This window comes from Ammodytes marinus (assembly GCF_949987685.1).
Source record: "Ammodytes marinus genome assembly, chromosome: 12".
Lineage (NCBI taxonomy): Eukaryota > Metazoa > Chordata > Actinopteri > Uranoscopiformes > Ammodytidae > Ammodytes > Ammodytes marinus.
This window is the reverse complement of record NC_137216.1, coordinates 19,247,177-19,268,627: the sequence shown is the minus strand read 5'-3', so window position 1 is coordinate 19,268,627 and position 21,451 is coordinate 19,247,177. Positions and strand designations below refer to the sequence as shown.

General features: G+C 41.5%; 1 protein-coding gene across 5 annotated transcripts in view; it reads left to right on the top strand.

The window, feature by feature from the left end:
- The window catches only part of mid1 (midline 1), a 28,516-nt gene extending 7,421 nt beyond the window's left edge, over positions 1–21,095 (top strand). The window contains exons 2-11 of one of the 5 annotated variants that reach the window (XM_080038191.1): positions 7,836–8,560; positions 10,631–10,690; positions 14,628–14,723; positions 15,187–15,294; positions 16,887–17,035; positions 17,145–17,272; positions 17,891–18,034; positions 18,596–18,757; positions 18,845–19,052; positions 19,430–21,095. In XM_080038191.1, the coding sequence (XP_079894317.1) occupies positions 7,892–8,560; positions 10,631–10,690; positions 14,628–14,723; positions 15,187–15,294; positions 16,887–17,035; positions 17,145–17,272; positions 17,891–18,034; positions 18,596–18,757; positions 18,845–19,052; positions 19,430–19,778 (2,073 nt within the window). In that variant the 5' untranslated portion in view covers positions 7,836–7,891 and the 3' untranslated portion in view covers positions 19,779–21,095. Of the gene's footprint in view, positions 1–1,000; positions 1,153–2,917; positions 2,939–5,805; positions 5,946–7,835; positions 8,561–10,630; positions 10,691–14,627; positions 14,724–15,186; positions 15,295–16,886; positions 17,036–17,144; positions 17,273–17,890; positions 18,035–18,595; positions 18,758–18,844; positions 19,053–19,429 lie in introns of those variants that run through there. The other 4 variants (XM_080038188.1, XM_080038190.1, XM_080038189.1 and 1 more) reach the window with 4 other exon arrangements.
- Positions 21,096–21,451: the final 356 nt, after the last annotated feature.

Genomic DNA, 21,451 nt, shown 5'->3' with positions numbered 1-21,451 from the left:
TATCCAGAGCTGCGAAACTGATGAAACTATATGCGATCAGCGACGCTGTTTGGATGCCAGTCGTGTCAGCCAGCTCATGTTTGTGTTGGGAGCATTCTACATGTGTTGCGCAACAGAGAACAGCGCCGATGCCAACAATCTCAGACAACTTCCAACACTGTCTAAGTCAACTGTCGCGACCACAATACATTCCTGTGTGTTTCCATTTCAGTGGATGTATTCACATGGAAAAACAAAAGGGCTTTTTATTTTCTGAAATATGATTGCTCAATGCAAGAACAAGACTAAACGTGCTTCGCTTGATCACCATCTGTGCTAATGAACATGTCAGCTGCCAGCACAATACGGTTGTTGTGTGGCAAAACTAAACTAAACAGCAGAATGTGTCCAAAAATACCTTTGTTCATCCCTGTTAGGATTTGCACTGGGCCACTGACTCGGATACAAAGTGTCCGTCCAGCACTGTCCTTTTGTGAGAGTGCTCATCATTATTTACTTCATGCACTATTTAATATGGCTGTATTGAATCTCGCCTTAAGCGTGAAACTCATTTCCGGCAACAATAATCCAGACATTCCAGTTAGATGAGGATAAAACACGTAGCTGCTCATCTTTGTATTGCATATAAACAACATCATCCCGATCATGCAAAAATATCAACAAAGAATGTACTGTAATACACTTCATTGTTGTTTTTGTGGTGTGCCTATTTGGAAGATGCTATTTTAAAAATGACAAAAAATATATATATATATATAATGTTGGGGATTATAGTCATGGGAACCCTCCATGCTCTGTTTGCCCTGAGTGACAGTCCAAACCAGCACAAGTCCTGCCCCTTTCATGCGATTGGCCAGTGCAAGAACTTCTAGATGGGTTAGGTATACGGTCCTCAGTGTATGAGAGGAGAGAAACAAGGGTGGAAAGTTTCGATCCTCCTCCTGGTTTTCAATAGGCTTAGAGAAAAAGGGTTAGAGGGTCAGAAACTCACAGGGAGTGGGAGAGACGAGTCACTCCACCAAAAAGTTCAGACCACCATCCACTGCATTGGATCAGCTTTGGCTGAGCACTGAACATCAACATTGACTGAGTTTTTAAAAAGGTGGCTCTTTTTCCTCTCTTGCCCGTTTTATGGATGTAATCATGTGGCGGGTAAGTCAGGTCATTCTTAACACAGCCTGTATTCTATGTGACTGCAGCTCTTTGCGCATTGCTGCCAAAACATTGAGTCATCATATGTTTCCCAGCCTCCAGGCAGAGATCTGGGGTTGGTTTAGCCTTGTTGTTGTGCTCAACAGATACCTTCGTGTTTATGAACTGTGGTTAATACCTGAGAGGTACGATGACTAAGTGAGAAGGCCGAGGGGGATTTTCGTGACTAAAAAGCGTCAAAGAGAGTTGGAGTATACACACAAAGCAGCCATTCAGTGTATGCACATTGTAGAATTACCTAGACTACTGTATATACATCTCTTCTGCATTTAACCAAAATAATAAATTTTGTCACTAGTGAACCTTGCAACATTATTTTTCAAGGTTCAACTTACAGTGAGCTATTCTTTTTCTTTTTTCTGAGTCATCATGAAAAAGTGTAATATTACCTTTACTCAAACAGAGAGATTCACTGCAGCACTTCAGGAGATAAGCCCAGCCTTTCATCCCTAATCTGGTATAGCCTCGTGACCTACAAAATACCATTTACTTCACTGATAAGATACTGAAAGATACTGAGTTCTCTCCCCTTGTTACATTCTTATAGACTCTGGCAATAGCCTACATCTGGACACAGTGTGTGACAGTCCTGCATTCATACATGAAGCTAATGAAGAGGAAAACTGGGACAAGCTTGGCTCTGCAGTTTGCCCCTATTAATTAGTGACTTATCTTGTTTCTGTGACGAGGAATGTTAGACATCTTCCCGCCAGAGCGCGCTGCCTTTGATCACTAGTGTGACAAATAGAAATCAAACTGTTACAATTGGCAACCCATATAGAGGTCTTTATAAAGAACCATTGAATATAATTTAAGTGAAGGGTATAGAGGTGAGATTCATTCTTGATAGTAATGGCTATTGTGATTAGAGATGTTGTTGCCCTTATTTTGCAAGAAGAATTAAAGTTTTAAGTTATTTATTGGGATGTGCACACACTTGATTGTGATGCAGTCGTTGGCAAATACAGTAAATACTAGGATCTATAAGGCCTTCACCAATGCTGTTATAAAACAAAATCTAATCAGAATCAAATATCAAATACATAAAATGATGCCACAGCTGAAATAAAGGAACCAAAATCACTATTATACATATACATATACTGTATACTGTATAGAGACAGGTGAACAATAATAGTAGGCTACATCATAGTATCAGTGATAAATATTGGGGTATTTCTAGACTTAAATATATTATTATTTTTGTATTTGTTTGTTTTATCATAACCTAACACTAAAATGTTACAATGTAATTGTACCATACACCTGTGCAGTATGTTTAGTGAGAAAAGTGTTTGCTGTAGTTTTACCAACCTGCCACAGGATGTCGCTCTTTGACCGTTGCAAAATGATTGTTGCATGGCGTCTTCACATTGCATTGTACCCATGAGACACACGCGAAGGATTAAGAAGCCGGTATGTAGCCTACGTTTTTGGAGACAAACGTGATGCTTAGTTCATCTCAATGGTTTACTGCTCGGTGAGATGCTTTTTTTTTCGTCTTCTTAAAAAAATATATATTTTTGTTCTATGTGGACTCACTCATGAACTGCGGGCAGCATGCCTGGAAAGGCCACAGTCTGGGAAATTCCTGTGGTTGAGGAAAAGCATGCAGCGTTTTCCCGTCGATGCCACCTGCCAAGCCGCAGACAGGATATGAGAGTGTGGTGCAACTTCTGATCGCTAGGGTGAGGAGTGACCCAGCGTGACCTGTGCAGCACGCACGGTATGACAGGAAGAAAAGTAACCTGTTAGTAGCAAACTATCCAGACCGTCTCTTGCAGATTCCCAGTCTGTAACTAACTCGTTAGCTACACAACATGATGTAGGCACTATCGATTTTTAAGTGCCATGTCCTTCAGTGGAGCTTCAGTAATGAAACAACCTGTTCGCTCACACAGGGTGCTGGACTGGATCCTATTAATAGTCATCTTTTATTTTGTATGTTGGCATCAATGTGCCAGATGACGAGTGGACAGCAAGAGCAACAAAAAACATATTAAAGGTGCACTATGCAGTTTCAGGGGAGAGGATTTTTTTTACATTTGCAGGGACTGCCGTTAGCTTGCAAAACATATTTAGGCCTACTCTAGGTCTACGTGTAATTCTTAGTATTGAATAATAATATCATCAATCATCAAAACTAAATAATTTAGAGGAACCTCCTGGAACCAAATGTAAGACTAGAATATGTTTGTGGTTTGTAGACACAACTGTGGGCGCTGCTGTAAACAACAACAGTGAAACAGTACATTCCCGGGTAGCGTTCTGACTTCAAACTGTGTTCCAGGGATCCAAGTTTCCAATGAGGAAAGTTTGTTTATTCAGTTATGAGAATATACCGTAGGAAATGTTCACATCTCTTGACACATAAAGATGTTGCACCTTTTAAGGTCTTACTTTTTTCACTGTTATTGTTATCCTTCTTTGACAGATGAGTTTTGAGATCCAGTAATCCAAATGTTTGGATTAGTAATTAACTTGGCCCGCCACAATCATGTAAACGCACCACCAGTAATAATAATGAATGTTGGTCTTCACACAGCTAATCTCAGTAATGTGTGCAGCTGCAGATCAGGTAGATTTGTCAGCCTAATCAGCTGCCTTGTGCCTTCTCCAGTGGTAAATCACATTAGGCCTTGTTGGAGTAGTGGGCTGCTGCTGAGCTTTAAGGGAGCAGCAACAGGCCATGCATTGGTCACAGCCATGCTGCGAGGACAGGATTACAGATAAATATGTTAGGTGTCTGCCCCAGGAAAGAAGACAACGAGCAAACCCACTCTTTCAGTGGCTGCGTACGTGGTTAAGAGGCGTCATTAAAGGTGATAAAAGACCCTAACCGAAAGGATTAGAGAGTGCTTGAGCAGGTAATTGTCTCCCTATCTGAGACATTGTAATTGTTTCATCTCTCAATGAGCCATTACTTTCCAATGGAATAAAACTCCAAATGTTAAGATGGTGGTGCTCAAGTTCATCTCTGGACAAAGCGTGGCTCACAGTTGAGTGCACACTCTCCCCATTTGTCTTATCAGCCTCCCACAGCATTAACCATCTCCAATCATAATTGGGCAAGACATGAGCTGCAAACTACAATTACAATAAATAAATTCATGATCTTACTCAAGAAGGATGAAAATGTATGCAGTTTTTTTCCTCAAGTTATTTTCTCGTAGCAAACATGGATGTATGAATGTATTATATAGATGTAGGCTAATATTGGTTTTGAGTTTTGTGGTTATCTTTTTTTGTTGAGAGATTTGATAAGAGATTCTGTTTATCAGATGGCACGAAAAAGCTTTTCGCTTTGCCTTAAAAGCAGTTCTGAACTTATCTGATCGCTGTAGCTGAGCGAACCGAACTACGAATCTCTTTTTTCATTATGTAATAGGCCTTTTAATCATTTCCTTCTGAATGCAGGAACAGTCACATTGCAACAGCATGTGAATACACTGTCCACCAGTGTTGAGGTTTGCCCACATTTGATTATCTCATTATGCCAAATTTCATTTGAGTTGGAGACTCTATTGAGGAAACCTGGGGGGAATGCCAGTCACATTCCTATGTGCATCTCCAAAGCAGTGCAGCCCACACACCATTTGCTTTGTCTCATCTTCAGCTAGTCTTTAATATGTATGGTGTATATATATGTCTCCAGGAGAGGGGAGGCACTCTGGGTATTCCTTTGAATGACAGGAGAATTTGAATGGAAGGCACGGCAGGGGTGTGCCTGGCAATATAGGCACATGGAAAACAGATGGTACCTTGGGTGATTCCCACATGAGGGCCAACTGGGACAGACAGCAGATGACGTTACAGAATGTGTCTCTTCATTTGTGGTCTTGTCTGTCGAAGACAATGCTCAATTTTGTGTTTTGAATACCATCAGGAAGTTGAATGGGGATAAAAAATTAAAAAAAAGATAAACATAGTTCTACTTTGCTGCTTTTTGAATTGGGGAACTCCTCCTGAAGTGTAACACCTCACAAGCCTCTGGAAACACATACAACAGACTGTGATGTATCTCGCTTAGACTGTGATGTATCTCGCTTTTAGCACGTCACCTTGTTTTTTCTTTTAGTATGCTGAGGGAATGGCACACCCTTGTCCCACAGATGAGTCTTGCTGCTGCCTCTCAGGCGGCCTCTCAGCTCTGTTAATGTCTTCAGCTTTTCTCTTCCAATCCCTGGTGGCATATGCCAAGAAAAAAGTCCCAATCCACAGCATTGTGCCGAGGGACGGTCACACAAGGATTCCTGAAACTGATCCTGGTGCTTTGAATGTTTTGAATGGGCAGGGCTGAGAGGACACTAACCTGCCTGTGAGGCACAATCCTGTTCCTCCGCTTCTTTGCTCGCTCTATTGCTCTCCCCCCCTCTCTCTCTCTCTCTCTTTCTCTCTCTCTCCACTACTCCCTGTTGTCTGCTCTTACTCTCTCTCTACTTCCAGTACCGGCCAGCGCTCCAGCTGTAGGTGGAGCTGGCTTTCCTGGAATTGTCGGGCAACTTTTCCTGTTGTGCTTGCTAACTCTTGCTCAATCTCTTGCTTAATGACAGCTCTGCTGCAGCACTACTGTGGCTGTGAAGACCTGTGCCATCCGGATGCCCGTCTCTACAGCATGCTAGGGGGTGTATGGCCAGTGCTTTTGTTGTCATAAATATGTTTCCATGATTTAGGTCAGAAGTTTTCCTTCAGCAGATATGTCTCGGCAGTGCAAAGTGGGGCGAAATCCATCGGTGGGTAAAGTAAACTGTGTATGAATGGGAGAGTATTCTGGAGTGCGTCATGTACAGTACGCAGGGCTGAATCGCAGCCTGCGGTGGCTCTTTGCCACAGTGTTGGTTTACAAGCTTATTGCAACCGCAGGGGTGTTTAATACCATAGGACGATGACATCAGGGGATTAGCGTCTTTGCATTGTGTTTGTCATACAAAGCTCTTTGTATGTAAAACAGCCTGATCATAAACGTGAAAACTTAACCCGTTTGACGAGACATCTGCGAGTTCAGGGACCGATTCACTCTGTGGCTGGTGGCTTTGCTCAAAAGGATGTGATGTTGCGCTGTGTTTTAAATATAAAAAATTGCGAAAACAAGCGGAGAAATATGTTGAACAAGTCGTTGAGCAGTTTCATGTGTTCATGGATTTGAGATTAGCTGGGTTTTCAGCTACTTATATATGCATGAATAGTTAAGATTGAATCACTGCAATTTTACACAGGAGTTTGGAATTGAAATAGCGTTGTGTGTAGAATTTAGAGTGTTTGAAATAATGATACAATACCAACTTTGAAACAATGTCGGTATGAAAAGGTTTGATGTTTGAACATATTTCCTTTAAGACTGAGGGCTTTTGCATTATGAAAAGGTTGTCTTTGATCCGCTCTGTAATAACTTCTAGACACCTGCATTCGGCTGCTTTTGTCTGACTCAAGAACAAAATAGCAAAAGAAACAAAAAGGCCCCGCGGATGCTTTCCCAGTCACTGGAGACAAGTGCTGCAACAATCGCCTCTTGTCTGTGTACAGTGTGGTGGGATAGCTCAGTGAGTGTGTGTGTGTGTGTGTGTGTGTGAAGATTTTGAATAGAATGGGAAGAACTGACCCAGTAGCCGTATAGCTCGGGGGTAATTGCTGTAACCTCACCACTTCAAAAGGGCTACTTGTGCCCGACTGTCCTGGTAATGAGCTTTTGCCTTCTTCACACATAATGAGTGGAGGTAGAGAGTTCACTGAGAGAGACGCTGTGAGCACAGTGTGTCTGCTCGCAGCTGGGGTGTCTGACCGGCCCGGGAACAAAGGCTTAGTGTCTGCGATAGTGTGGAGCCCCAGCCATCAGCAAGCAGGCCAATAGACTTCTGCTTGGCTGGGCTGTCAGTCCTCGCTGGCCTGCTGGCCCTGCGGACTAACAGTGTAGGGAGGAACACATGGGGACAAGGGGCAGGCTACACTCATTCCTGTGCCAAATTAAAATGAGCCGCCGCTGCAAGGTTGTATAATTTCAGCCAAATAGACCACGCAGAAGTCGGATACGTGCATAATACGCATGCACGTGTTTTACGCTTGCGTGTTCTCCGGCTTGCTTTTTATTTGCTTCATTTACATAATCAGATATCTCTGACAAATATTTATATATAACACTATTTTTAGTTATTTAATTGAATCATTTAATAATGGGCTTGCAACTGAAATGAAATTAAGAAAAGGGCGAATATATTTGTTTTTATCTGCACAAGTCTTTGATAATAGGGCTACTATGCATGATTTTGATTCTGTTTTATTCAACTTTTGTTTTTCAAATTTACAAGCAGCTGCAACCATTGATTATTTTTGTTATCTATTATTTGGCTGATTGTTTTCATGACTAATAGTTTGGCCCATTGAATCTCAGAAAATTATGAATGATGCCAAAGCTAGAGGTGATGTTAACAAAACACTTTGAATGTACCATTCGATAATTATAATAGCTGCAGATAAGTTTGCTGTCTGTCGCCCTTGACCGATTAATCAAATAATCGTTTAAGCTCGATTTGACATGATGTGAGAAGTGTTTACAACCTTCCACCGTCTAACTTTTTCTTTACAGCTATCAGCATTTTCTAATTCATCTCACCTCTTCCTCTTTACAGATAGCTGATCAGCTTCCCTGGATTTCGCTGACTACTCCACTTTGTTTCGCCTGAAGATGGAAACACTGGAGTCGGAGCTGACCTGCCCAATCTGCCTGGAGCTCTTCGAGGACCCGCTGCTCTTGCCCTGTGCTCACAGCCTTTGTTTCAACTGCGCCCACCGTATCCTGGTCTCACACTGTACACCCAGCGAGCCAATCCACTCCATCAGCGCCTTCCAGTGCCCCACCTGTCGCTATGTCATCACCCTCAACCAGAGGGGCCTAGAGGGACTCAAACGCAACATCACTCTACAGAACATCATCGACCGCTACCAGAAGGCTTCCCTGAGCGGACCCAACTCTCCCAACGAGACCCGGCGTGAGCGAGCCGGCCCCCAACGCAAAGCCATGACGTCCCCTGGCGACCGCGTGCAGTGTCAGTTCTGCGAGCAGGAGCCTCCACAGGACGCCATCAAGACCTGCGTCACCTGTGAGGTGTCCTACTGCGACGAGTGTCTCAAGGCCACCCACCCCAACAAGAAGCCCTTCACGGGCCACCGTCTGATCGAGCCCCTGCTGGACTCTGCCCATCTGCGAGGGCTCATGTGTCTGGAGCACGAGGACGAGAAGGTCAACATGTACTGTGTGACAGACGAACAGTTGATCTGCGCTCTGTGTAAGCTGGTGGGCCGACACCGGGACCACCAAGTGGCCGCCCTCGGTGACCGCTACGACAAACTCAAGGTAAGACATGAGAGGAATGCAGTGAGAATGGAATGCTTTGAGATTTTCATGATGCACCCAAGATAACTTGTTCTGAATTCGGCCCCCAAAGACTTCAAAGCTCATTTCTGCATTTTTCTGCAAAACCACTTTACAGCTTATACAGTACCACAGTGCGACGGGTTCACAAGCTATTAATACATTTGTTGAATCGTAATTGTATTTAAAAAAAAAAAGTGAGCTTCTGAGTTGCTTGATTTTGGCAATGTATAGAGATGCACAGACATTGATAGTCCACAGTTCATCAAGAAATTAGAATTTTATGTTTTGTTAAAAACTAAATGAATTCTATAATGCGGAAAATAACTGTATTTTTATTTGTAAATAGCCTAACTAATGCTTATGCTGATACATTAATAAGCACTGGCTAAAACAGTTGTATTTCTTTGATTATTTAATTCCTTTATAACTTTGGTTGACTTGCAATTGATGAAAGCTAAACTAATCGAACTTTGGTGAGGATAAGGATTTGGATTTCATTTGTTTATTTCTTACTGGATTCTGTATAATGCTATTGCACCCATCAATCTTATCGCTTCGGTAAGCACAATAGTAATGTTCCTTACATTTACAAAGAACATGGGCACCGTAGGTTACTGTATTTTGAGTCAATCCCATGTGAACCATCAAGTACGCATTAGAGTGCCAGATCTGCGTCCACTATTTACTATTTGCGCTACGTAGTTTAAGTTATGTTTTCTAAGACACTACATTGCCCATTTTCTTTGCAGACTATATCTTGAATGCTTCTAAAGATTTCATTCTCAGTATTGGCTTGTGGCTTGATTTTGGTCATATAATGGAATTTGTTTACGAAAAAACATAGAAAAACATTGCCTTTATTGTGAAAGGGTGAGGACCCATTTAGACCACATTGTGCATCCATAGTATGAATTAAGAGAGTCTTACATTAATCACACTCCATGGCAAGAAATTGCTTTCACAGTCTTAGGTTAAGTGGAACTGCTCACTTTCAGGCAGATGGGCCGATATCAATAAGACATGAGAAGACGCTGTTAGCTGGAGTGCATAAAAAGGCAGCTCTGCATTCCCTCCATTATAGAAGGGAATCAGCTTCTATCCTTAGAGTGAGAGTGTGACTTGGCAGGTCAATGTTTTTCCAAGACAGTGTGGGCTTCTATTATGTCTCTTCAGCAACCTCAAGGGATAATTTTATAGTCCACAATAAGGAGAGCGTGCAGTGGAGCGTTATTGTGAAGCCTCTGATAGCGAGTTAGCTTTGATATTCTCTATTTGAAAAGCACAAGATAGAGAGATAGATAGATGGAAAGATAGATAGATAATGTCAGTGGTAAATAATAATAATAATAATAATAATAATAATAATAATAATAATAATAATAATAATAATAATAATAATAATAATAAGCTATAGTGCGTAACTGCTGTTGCCCCTTGAGGAATTCTGAGTAATTACAACAACACTGTTGGCACATCTATGAGGTATTCGGTGATCGCACATGGATTGTATACCTTCTGCTGTATGTCCAGGTTTTTTCTTAGCAGTAGAATGAACAACTGACACATTTCTTGGGCGCTTCTTTTGGATTTTTTGACACATATACTGAGAAATTAAGGGAGAGTTTTGTGAAGCTTTATGGGCTTAATCAAGTGTGTGTCAACTTGTCTGACAATGGCTTGAATGTAATCGTCATTCATTTATGAGAAAAAGTTACGCACTATAGCTTTAACTCCATTGTATTGTAGCTTTTCAGTTGTGTCAATAGTTCACCCTAACGTGTATACTGAGAATAGCATGGCATCTGCTGCATGAAATAAATATGAGAGACTGCTTTGTTTTCACTCACATTGTCCATGCATGACACACAAAACGTGGGTGGTTGGGGTGGGGGGTGGGGGGGGGGGGGGTTAAACCTCTTTTGTGTCCGTTCCTCTCTTCCACAATGCTTGAGCACCTGTAGAACTGGGATGATGCAGCATTTTGGGGTAAGAAAGATAGGGCCAGCCTTAACCTCTCTCCTTTTGTTTGATCATGCTGTCATTGTGCAGAAGTCTCCTCGCCGCTTTCTCTGTGTGGGGCGTGATCATGCACACCAGGAGACAGACCAGGTGATCAGCATCATTTCTTTAATTCCACATTTGGGGACAGATTTATTTGATGGATAAAAAACTGAACCCGAATGTTGCTTTTTTTTTTAAGGGGCTTTGGCCTATAAAAACCAACAGAATGACTGTGAAACACATTCTGCGCTCATTGCCACTCGCTTGCCACATAGTAATGAGACATGGTAATGCAGCCTCTGCGGTTACAATGATAGTTCACTGCTCTGTGATGGTATTATTGGATGTAGTAGTAGGCTAGTTCATGTACTGTTGTTTCTCTTTTAAGCGCTTGGAGAATGTGCTTAGTAAAGACAGCGGGACTCAACATCATGAATAGAGTCCTATAACAGTTATCGTCTTACACACTCACCAGCTGTGATCAGTTTTCTCTGCTGTTTACTATCTTAAGTTGCCTGGTGTAATTTGTCAGTAGGATTCATTTTACCAATTCATGCATTCGTTAGTGTTCGTATCTTGTTGCACTCATATTACATGCACTCTGCTGCATTGTTTCAGAGCCTCGGGTGACACGCGGAACAAGCAATTCCCATTTTTCGAGATAAATTGTTTGTTTTTTGCCTTGGCTCATTGGACGGAACCCAGGTGGTGTGCAGCTGAGATCGTTCACTGTTGCAGGTTTTTCTAAACACATGAAATTCCCCCACAAGGGGATATTTTGCCATTGTTAAGGCACTTGTGTGTTTGTGTATGTGAGAAAGTCGAGACTGTCTGGTAACGTGACATGATCCTGGTCTGATATTATATTCATTATTAACTATAAAGCCACCTTTATAAATGTCAATGATTTCCTATGAGGCTGCGGCGGGAACAAATCTCAACATGCAATAGGAAAAAAATTGCTTGTAAACGGAGGGAAAAAAGCACACTGAAAGCACCAGGAATTAAATTCCAGACCCAGGCCCTTCCTTTATTGAGGTTACAGCATGTGTCACTAAACCACAGTGCTGACATATCTTATATCATCATCATATCACTGTATTGATGTATCATGTGTGCCTCATCTGTCTTCCCAGTGACATATCTAAACATCAATAGATTGATAGCACATGTGCTTATTTCATATGCTTTGTATTACAAATAACCCATGATTAGTGTTCCCGAAAAAAAATGTCTTCATTCCACCCTTGACCCTTCCATAACAATTTGTTTTGCAACATAAATCTAAGTTATTAATCCTTTCTGAAGCTGGTCAAGGTTCAGTTAAATGTTTGTAAAACCAACCAATAATATGGAATCCTCCTACCATGAGGATACACAGCAAGTGAAGTGTTCACGTTTTATGTTGAATAAGGTAGAATGCCTTCTTTAGTCATACAACAACATAAAATAGGAATCCCAACGAGGCATCACATATAAAAAAACAGCAATTATTAAAAAAAAAATGTATAGAATAGTTTAATATATGAATAAAGTGGAAAGTGTGTATTTGCTGTTTCCCCTGTAACATTAAGATATGAAAATAATGTCATAACCTTAGCATCTTGAAGTTGCAGTGAAGTTTGCGATACAAGGGGCAGTTGAAATGTAAACATAACTGCAATACTGATAGTTACTGTACATGGTTTCGAAACAGTCCCTATCAATTGTTGACAGCGTTTTAGTTCCCATTTGGCTTTGGAATATAAAGCACAGTGAAGCCACCGACAATAGACTGTATATTGAATACACTAATTAAGCCTTGGATGGAGTGCATTTGTAGTGTTTTGGAAGCTGAAACAGTGTGTATTTGTACATTAGAATGACACACTACGATATGCGTTTCTGATTGGATGAAAAGCCTCCGCAGCCGTCCAACAGAGTAAAAGGTCACCGATGTGTCACGGGGTCTGCGCTGTTCACAGGATGAAGTGACAAAACCCTGACAATGGATTACAATTTTCTAATGTTGACACAGGATAAAGCTTCCAAGTCCTGACAGTGACCTGCGAGGACTGTGGGAGGAAGGAAGGGAGACTAGCCAAAAGCAAAGGTGTGGGACCAGAAGCATTCACGCACAAGAGGAAGCCGCTATTCTTTCCTCTCATCAGCCTGAAAATGCTTCTAGGGAAGAGGCCTCCATTAGAGAGAGTTGTCTAAACACGTGGGTTGATATTAATGTTGCATGGAGAAGACATATTTTAGGCACATGGAGAGAAAATCCAGTAGACCAAAATGTTCCCCTTTGTCTCTCAGGCTTTCTATCTTTTCCATTAGCTTTCTCCTGTGTTCTGTTTTCGGCTTTACGTGATACTTCTTGGGAGAGCTTTGAGCTTACGCAATTTGGCTATATTCAACATCGGTTTGATTAATATGTTATGTTATCATGCATCCATTTGAAAAGTTTTGGACTCGCCCCACCTGTACCTTCAGGATTTTCACCTCCTTCTCTTCACTTCCATATAAATAAATCATAGCCTTGAGCGGTTAAATAAAAAGCATCTGCTATTTTGGAACCCACCTTATGAAATCGCAATGTGAAACATCTTAACTGAGAGAGGTCTGCCCCACTATGTTGCCGGGCTCGGATATTTACTGGCACTTTGTTAGTTTCTTGACTTTTTTCAGTAGTTTGTATTTGATCAAGGGGAACCAGGCGAGATGCCCCGTTTAGATGTGCGGTATGTTTCTTGAAGGGAAAGGTTTTATAATGGTTGTGCTTTCAACTTGTGGAGATACACTATTTAATCAATCTTGGATTGGGCTGAACAGTATATTAGAAAATGTATCGTGATCGCAATATCAACATTCGAGGTATACACAAAGAGTGATTGAACAACAGTGAATGATAGGCTATTCCATGTCGAAGAATTCATGCTCTACTTGTCAATATTTGGCCAATCAGATGTAGACTACCAGAAAGTGTTGTAAAGGGGGGCATGAAGATGGTTTGCTTTTAAAGTGATCTATACATAATAAAAAATAAAATGATGTTGTTGGAATGGAAATTATGGGAAATAATGCATTTAAATGTTTCATTATTTTTTTAAGTATATCTACTCTGCATAACCTCCTTACTGTCTGGGGTCTATGTTGGAAGTTTATATTATATATATTAGATATATTGCAGCCCTAATCTTGGAGTGTATATAATTTATAACGTGAACCTCTTAAACATCAATTGTTCTAAAACAAAGTGTTCCACATCCATTATCCACATTATCAAGACATTTGATAATAGATTAAAACAAGAACAATTTGTATTTAAATCACTTCAAAACATGGGCTCCTTACAGCGGGACTAATAGTTTGGATTTTGTTATAGAGGTGTGTCAGTGTGTGTAATAAAACAATGTCAATCAATTTTTATGTTATGTCATTTTCCACACCTGCCCACCAGTTCTACTTGTTTTGGTTGTACTACACTTTTCTCTTAAAAGTGAAAAGTAAGATTCAAACGTAATGACCCAATTTAATCTTTTTATTTAAGAAGAATAATGCTTTGTGTCAGAAGTCATTTTGTACTACCACAGAACACAGGCATGGTGCTACCCAATTACAGTCGGAGATTAAGTTTGAAACATAAGCCTTTGATCTGAGTCAGTGATTAACACAGCCGGAGGTTTAGTCGTCCAAATCACTGGCAGATGCTCGGCTAAGCTCTGCGGCCTCAGCAGGCAGCGTGAGGGGATCTCTGGCACACAGGGAAGACCTGGTGGGGGTGTGTGTGTGTGTGTGTGTGTGGGGGGGGGGGGGGAGGGGGGCGGGGGGGGTTTGGGGAATCTACACTGATCAGGGCTCCAAATGTGGCCAGTCATATCCAGAGGCAGCCTTGTGTGTCCTCTCCTGTGCCCATTACTTCCAAGCCAGATATGATCCTTGTGTTCCCATTCACCTGCCTCTTCTCCAAGATTTATTTGGCTGTTTTGTGTGGGTTGGCTGGGTATGTGTGTATGTGTGTGTGTTTGTGTAATGAAATACTCATTTTCACTTCTTGCTTTTGCAGCAAGCCCTGGATTCCAACCTCAGCAATCTAATCAAGAGGACCAGTGAGTTGGAAAGTCTGATGGGCAAACTTATCCAGACCTGTCAACACGTGGAGGTGAGGCTGTTTATCTGTCCCCCCCCACCCCCGACCCCCCACCCCCCCTTCAGGTAGAGAGGCTCCTCGCTTCTGTGGCATTTTCATGGGCGACAACTCATTCAATTATTAACAAGGAGATAAATGAGCGTATCGGAGAGTGGCTTTTCATCGCGTTGTGTAGTGTGTAGGCCAAATATGTGTGCACAAACTTGGATATTAAACATTAAAAGTAGATATTATGTGACTCAAATAAAACATGGTTATATGGTACATCACTGTATTCACTCGGTATTGTATTTGGTTCCTTATTTCACTTCACCATATATTTGTAACTGACCCCTTGCTTCACATAGATTTTTCAGTGGGCAATTTGTGTATTTGTTAAATAGTATATTTGAAAACATTTGGCGAAAGTGAATGAAATGCATAACTCTCCAGTTGAGTGACTGGCTCTTATTTATCTTGCCTCTGTCCTGTCCAGGTAAACGCATCGCGACAAGAAAACAAGCTGCTGGAGGAGTGTGACCTGCTGGTGAATATCATACAGCAGCGAAGACAAATCATAGCTACCAAGATAAAGGAGGGAAAGGTACGGTTGTTTATTCCCCCTCTGTGCCCTGATAACCTTTGTTTGTTTGTTCGTGTATCGCCATGCGGGTGTTGATAACCTTGCCACCCCAAGCGGCTAGCTTACAGCTCGACACCCGAGTGTAGTGTAATCCATAAGCAGTAAAGCCCACTCTGCCTCAGCTCAGAGCACGAAGGGTTTTGCTGCCTGACATGTCCTGATATGACCTTTATACTGTGGAGCAGCTGACATCACTGTTTCATTTGATTAACTTTATTGTTGCTCCGCTGTACTTGTGCCACTGTTCCACTATTTTTTGGTCTGTTTACTACTGTTCTCGAGGTATTTCGAGAGTCCTTAAATGTTACTATTGTTTTTGAACAAAAGCAGAAAATGGTCGTCTTCATAAATGTCAAGTTTGTGGTAGACCAGTTTGAAAAAAAAAGTATATTTAAGTTATTTATTTTATCTTTATTAGTAAAAGTGCAACATTCCCGTCAACATGCGACTTCCTAACATTCTTTCTGGTCATATTTCTTTTTAATTTGTTGTGCATTTGTTGCCCTGGGCAGCTTAGGTGGCATGGGAAAAACAAAGATGTACAGCAGATTGATGGTTCAGTCAAAGCTTTCTGACATCTCAGCTGACAAATCACTCAACTTCTCTTTCCTGCCCCTGAAGCTCAGATATTCGGCTGCTGGCACGAAGTCCTCGCATCTGTTTGCATTTTGTATTTGGTTTTGTTTACTTTGTTACAAGTTGCTTGCGCCGAATACTCACCAGACTACCAGCTTTTATTGTGGTATGTTGTCTTCAATGTCTGTCCCGAGCTCTGACTGAAGCAATCCTGGCACAGTGTCCATACATTTGATGTGCATATGCTGTGCCTCTTGAATCATTTCCCCTCCATTTCCCTTGTTAGATATTAGAGAGGCAATGACATGTTGCTGTGCCATGCTCAATGACAGGGTAAGATCAGCCTGGCTTCCTGTGATGGGGGTTTCTTTCCTTCCTCACCCTGTGCCTGGTGTCAGGTTCTGAGGTTCACTAAGCCAATGAGGCAAACATTTTAAATTAACTCTAAAAAGAGTTTTTTTTGTTGCATAAGAAAATAAAGTGCGACAGTGGCAGTGTGAAGATTCAGGTTGGTTTCGAAATGAGAAGGGGTGGGCTGGGCTTTATAGAGTACTTTTAACACCCCGTATTTTAAATACAAAAATGTTCACCAATACTTGTGGGGATTTTACACCGGCTGTTGTTGTAATAACTTGGAAAGAGTTCATCCACGTTGACACTTTGCCTGTTTAAAACTGAGGAATTGACTGTGTTGGGGTTCAGTTTTGCAGTTTGATGTTTCATAAATACACCTCTCATGCCAGTGGACTGTATAGAACAGGTTGAATCTCACAGCTTTGTAAGTTTTTACACAACCTGGTTGCCAAAGGTGTACATCAGATTTTCTTGAGTAGATTTTATTTTAAATTGGGGAGGTACAATCAAATCTAGCATCTGGTAGGATGGTGCCTCTTCCAGTAGGTTGTATACATCAGTTGATTTTTTACCAAGCTTTTCATCAATCAACATGGCCCCTTTTTCTTTTCCCTCTCTGCCAGTCTGTGCGGATGAGGAAACTGGCCCAGCAGATAGCCAGCTGCAAGCAGTGCATTGAGAGGTCCTCGTCCCTCATCACTCAGGCCGACCATACTCTCAAGGAGTCGGATCACACTCGCTTTCTCCAAACGGCGAAAAGCATCTGCGAGAGGTGAGGTTACAAAGAAAAAAAAACGCCAGCACTATCAACAGACAATAGCTACGTGTCGCGGTGTATACAACTCTCACCTTCTGATAATGAAATGCCTTTATTATTGCAGAGTTTCCATGGCAACGGCCTCCTCTCAAATCCTGCTACCCGAAATCAACCTGAATGACACCTTCGATACCTTTGCTCTGGACTTCACACGGGAGAAGAAAATGCTGGAAAGCTTGGATTACCTCACAGGTGAGCAGCATGGGTTTAAGTGGAAAACACACAATGTTTCACTGTCTGGCACGAAGCCTGTTTAAGGAAATCAATCATTAAAATAAGCTGTTAATGAGATACACTTCAGGTTTTGGCCAGTTCTTCATTCCATAATTTCAGATGATTTGTCGGCTTCCTTTTATCCAAAACAACGGTGCATTGAAAATGATCTTTACCTTTTCCTTCAATTATAGAATACATTTAAAGGCTTTGTCATAGGCAGTAGTAGCTGGGACTTCAACTGTGTGCTTGTAAGCCAATGACAGAAAACTAAAAAGCTCTCACAAATGTTTCGTTACAATTAAGCTTCATTTTCAAGCTGAATGTAACAGGTTTGATTGTTTACGCTCGGTGCCCGCTGTGCAGCGTGAATTTAACTCTACATGGGGGCTGTAGCTGAAATAGCTGGAGGAAGAGCAAGCCGAGCCTAATTACCCTCAGAATAAAACAAATAGATGTGCTTTTTTTGCGTTGAGTTGCACTGTGAGTTGTTCGTTTGTTTGTTATTTTCATGTTGCTGTGTGCAGAATAGAATACACAGCTTTCACTACCATCTCAGAACAACCTTTTTCTCTTTTGCTTTGTATCCTATTGCAGCACCAAATCCGCCGGTAATCCGCCAGGAACTATGCACAGCTTCGTATGACACCATCACGGTTCACTGGACATCAGACGATGAATTCTCTGTTGTATCGTATGAACTTCAGTACGCCATCTTCACCAGCCAATCCAATGTTGTCAGTAAGTCTGTTCTCAGCAGCTCTCCGGTGGGAGTACTGTGCAATGTTTGTGGTGGTGCATGGGGAAAGAGGACAATGATGGAGGGATTTGAAAGGATATTCTATGAAGGACTTCAAATTGTTTGGGGGGCCTGTGTTACAATATCCAAGCATAATATTGCATTGTGGAGAGCTCTGTCCTGGCTCTTGTGGGTAATGAGATGCTACGAAAATATACAGCAATTTTTTGCAGGGCTTAGGAAGGGAAAAGGGAAAAAAGTGAGAGCTCAGTCAGCCCCGGATTTGCATCCAGATACACATCATAAGCTAAATATTATCCCGGGGTTGAACCGAACAGCAAGACTGTTGGAATTGATTGCTCTAACGAGATCACAACATGCTCCATCAAGCAATTCATTCTCAAGCACACCTGTGCGAGTGGTAATACAACTGTGACTAAGTGAAAAAGAGAAATTGAAAGATTGAAACACTGCTTACAATGATATTGTCCCACTTCTGGATTTTAGAGGTTGAGTGAGCTTCTAGCTGAGCATGAATTTTCCTCTCTGTCTGGGCCCCGCAGGTTTGTGTAACTCCACTGATAGCTGGATGATTGTGCCAAACATCAAGCAAAACCACTACACTGTGCACGGGCTCCAGTGTGGCATCAAGTACATTTTCTTAGTGAAGGCAATAAACCAGGCTGGAAACCGCAGCAGCGAACCAGGGAAGCTCAAAACTAACAGTAAGTTGAGTGCACAGAATTCGCTCTTTCAATGATTTTTTTCCAGAGAATCATTATGCATTCCCCTTTTTCACTTTTTTCTTTAAGGTCAACCATTCAAGTTGGACGCAAAGTCAGCTCACCGGAAGCTGAGGGTGTCCCATGACAACCTGACAGTGGAGAGGGACGAGACGTCGTCCAAGAAGAGCCACAGCCAGGACCGCTTCTCCAGCCACAGCAGCTACGGTGTCACAGGAAATGTTTACATCGACAGCGGCCGCCATTACTGGGAAGCTCTGATAGGAGGAAGCACATGGTAAAAACATGATCCACACAGAATACAATTGTAACACTCACGGTGATGATCCCTTAAGTTAAGGTCAGATGGTTCATGACTCAATACCTGCAAAAGTCATAATATTCCCAATGGCCTCAGCTGTACATTTTATTTTGAGCTAATTAGCTAATGTTAGCATGTTAACACGTTAAACATTCAGATAGACAGACAGACAGACAGATAGATAGACAGACAGACAGACAGACATGCTGACATTAGCATAACGCGTTATCCTCTGCTGACCTTTGCAGGGCCACTATCATGGTTGTATTCTAATATTATCATCAAATTTACAATGTTGGAAACGTGCCGGTATTTATGAATTCCTACTTACCCCCCCTCCATTGGGCTTTCAGGTTTGCAGTGGGCATTGCATACAAGTCGGCCCCAAAACACGAGTGGGTGGGCAAAAACTCCGCCTCCTGGGTGCTGTCTCGATGCAACAACTCGTGGGTGGTGCGTCACAACAGTAAGGAGATGCCCATCGAGCCTTCGCCCCACCTGAGGCGCCTCGGAGTACTGTTGGACTATGACTCTGGCTCTCTGTCCTTCTACGACGCCGTCAGCTCCCAGCACTTGTACACGTTTGACATCGCCTTTGCTCAGCCCGTGTGCCCCGTGTTCAACGTGTGGAACAGGTGTTTAACCATCCTCACTGGACTACCAATCCCAGATCACTTAGAGGGGACAGACTACAACCACTGACAAAAAAAAAACCTGTCCTGCTTTAGTTTCTTTGCATACCCATAAAAAAGAGACCGGACCTGCCTGCTCCTCACTGACTGTGATGCCCGCATACTGTTGTTGACAAAATAAAAAAAACTAATGCGATTGCAATAAATAGCCCAGGTGTACATTCGTAATCAAGCTTATATGTTGAAATAGACTGGAATTGTTTAAGAAATAATTTACAAGAATCCGTAGCTGTATTTCTTTGCTTTGCACATTTATGTACATTACACTGCTGGGAGAGTTTTTAAGGGGTTTGCTTACAGCTTGAAATGCATGGAGATATCTACAAATAGGCTCCAAATTGTTTCATTTTTTAAGGTTCAGATTACACACGCTTCCATTCATGTGTCGTTAAAGGTGACTTAAAAAAACCTTTTTAGTGCAAGTGGCGAGTGCACTCTCTGACTGTAATGTCTCTGGGAGGGGTTGTATAATAGGCTATTTTAAATGTAATGTTTTTAAAGGATTTTTTAAAAAGTCATCGCACTTTGAGAAGATGTTACTATACAAAATGTGTTTCTTAGCCACCTGTACCATCATTTATCCTTCTCTGTGTTTTGTAAGGAAACAAAAGCACTTAAATCGGATCAGAAAAAAAATAGTCAACAAAAGTTTCAATTCCACATTTAATGTGAAATCGGCCGATCCAGGACTTTTAACAATATTTATTATCTGTAAATGTTTTGAGTCCAGTTTGGTCTTATGAAATTCATCTCCTCCTTTCAAGCAGTTTTCACATCACGGTTTTCACAACTACACATCTGTCTGACAAAATGTAATAAAAGTGACTTCATGAGATCCTCTGTGTGATTTGTCTTCATAAGAAACGTGTTTCATTAAGATGTTAATTGAATAAACTGTACACTATGTGTTTGCACTCATTGATACTTGATCTCTCACTTAAGCCTCAACAAGCTCTCTCTCTCTCTCTCTCTCTCTCATTGCCACGGTGAAAAGAAAGCATCACCACCAACGTCATAGATATCCGTTGTGTTTTACAGAACTCACCCTGACCCACATGAGCCTAAATACAACTTCTGACAAGATTGGCTCCGACATCTCTTTTTGTTCTGGAGCAGCGTGGCTTGAATTCTGCAGCATCTCCTTTTAACTAAAGTAGACAAGAACAAAAAAAAGGGAGGAAATCTGAACCTTGTCTGACCTCCCCATGAGACACCCTGCAGACAAAGCTGTGATACATGAACACTACCTCCCCCATGTAATGCTAACAGGACACTGTTGGGATCTTCATATGTGTAAATGTTTATGTGCAAAGAAATACCGGGAGCCATTTGTTTTAATAATTATAAATGGCAACACATTTCTTGTTTTTTAATTATTATTTTTTTTTACTTCATAATAATAATAGATGCATGGTGCAAAAGAAAATAACATTACTGTTTTATATCACACACAGAGGATGTTGAAGAAAATATGTAAAATTAAATATATATTTTCAATAAAATTAACATTTGATTGTGATGGGTTTCAATATTTCCCAGTTTCTTCTGTCCATTATGTGCTAAAATAAAAAAAACATTGTGGCAAAGAAAACAAACTTAACTTAGATGTGCTTTCTCTTCAACATGCTTAAACAAATACAAACTAAGGAGAGTTGGCAAACAATAAAGTTGAAGCTCTGTATG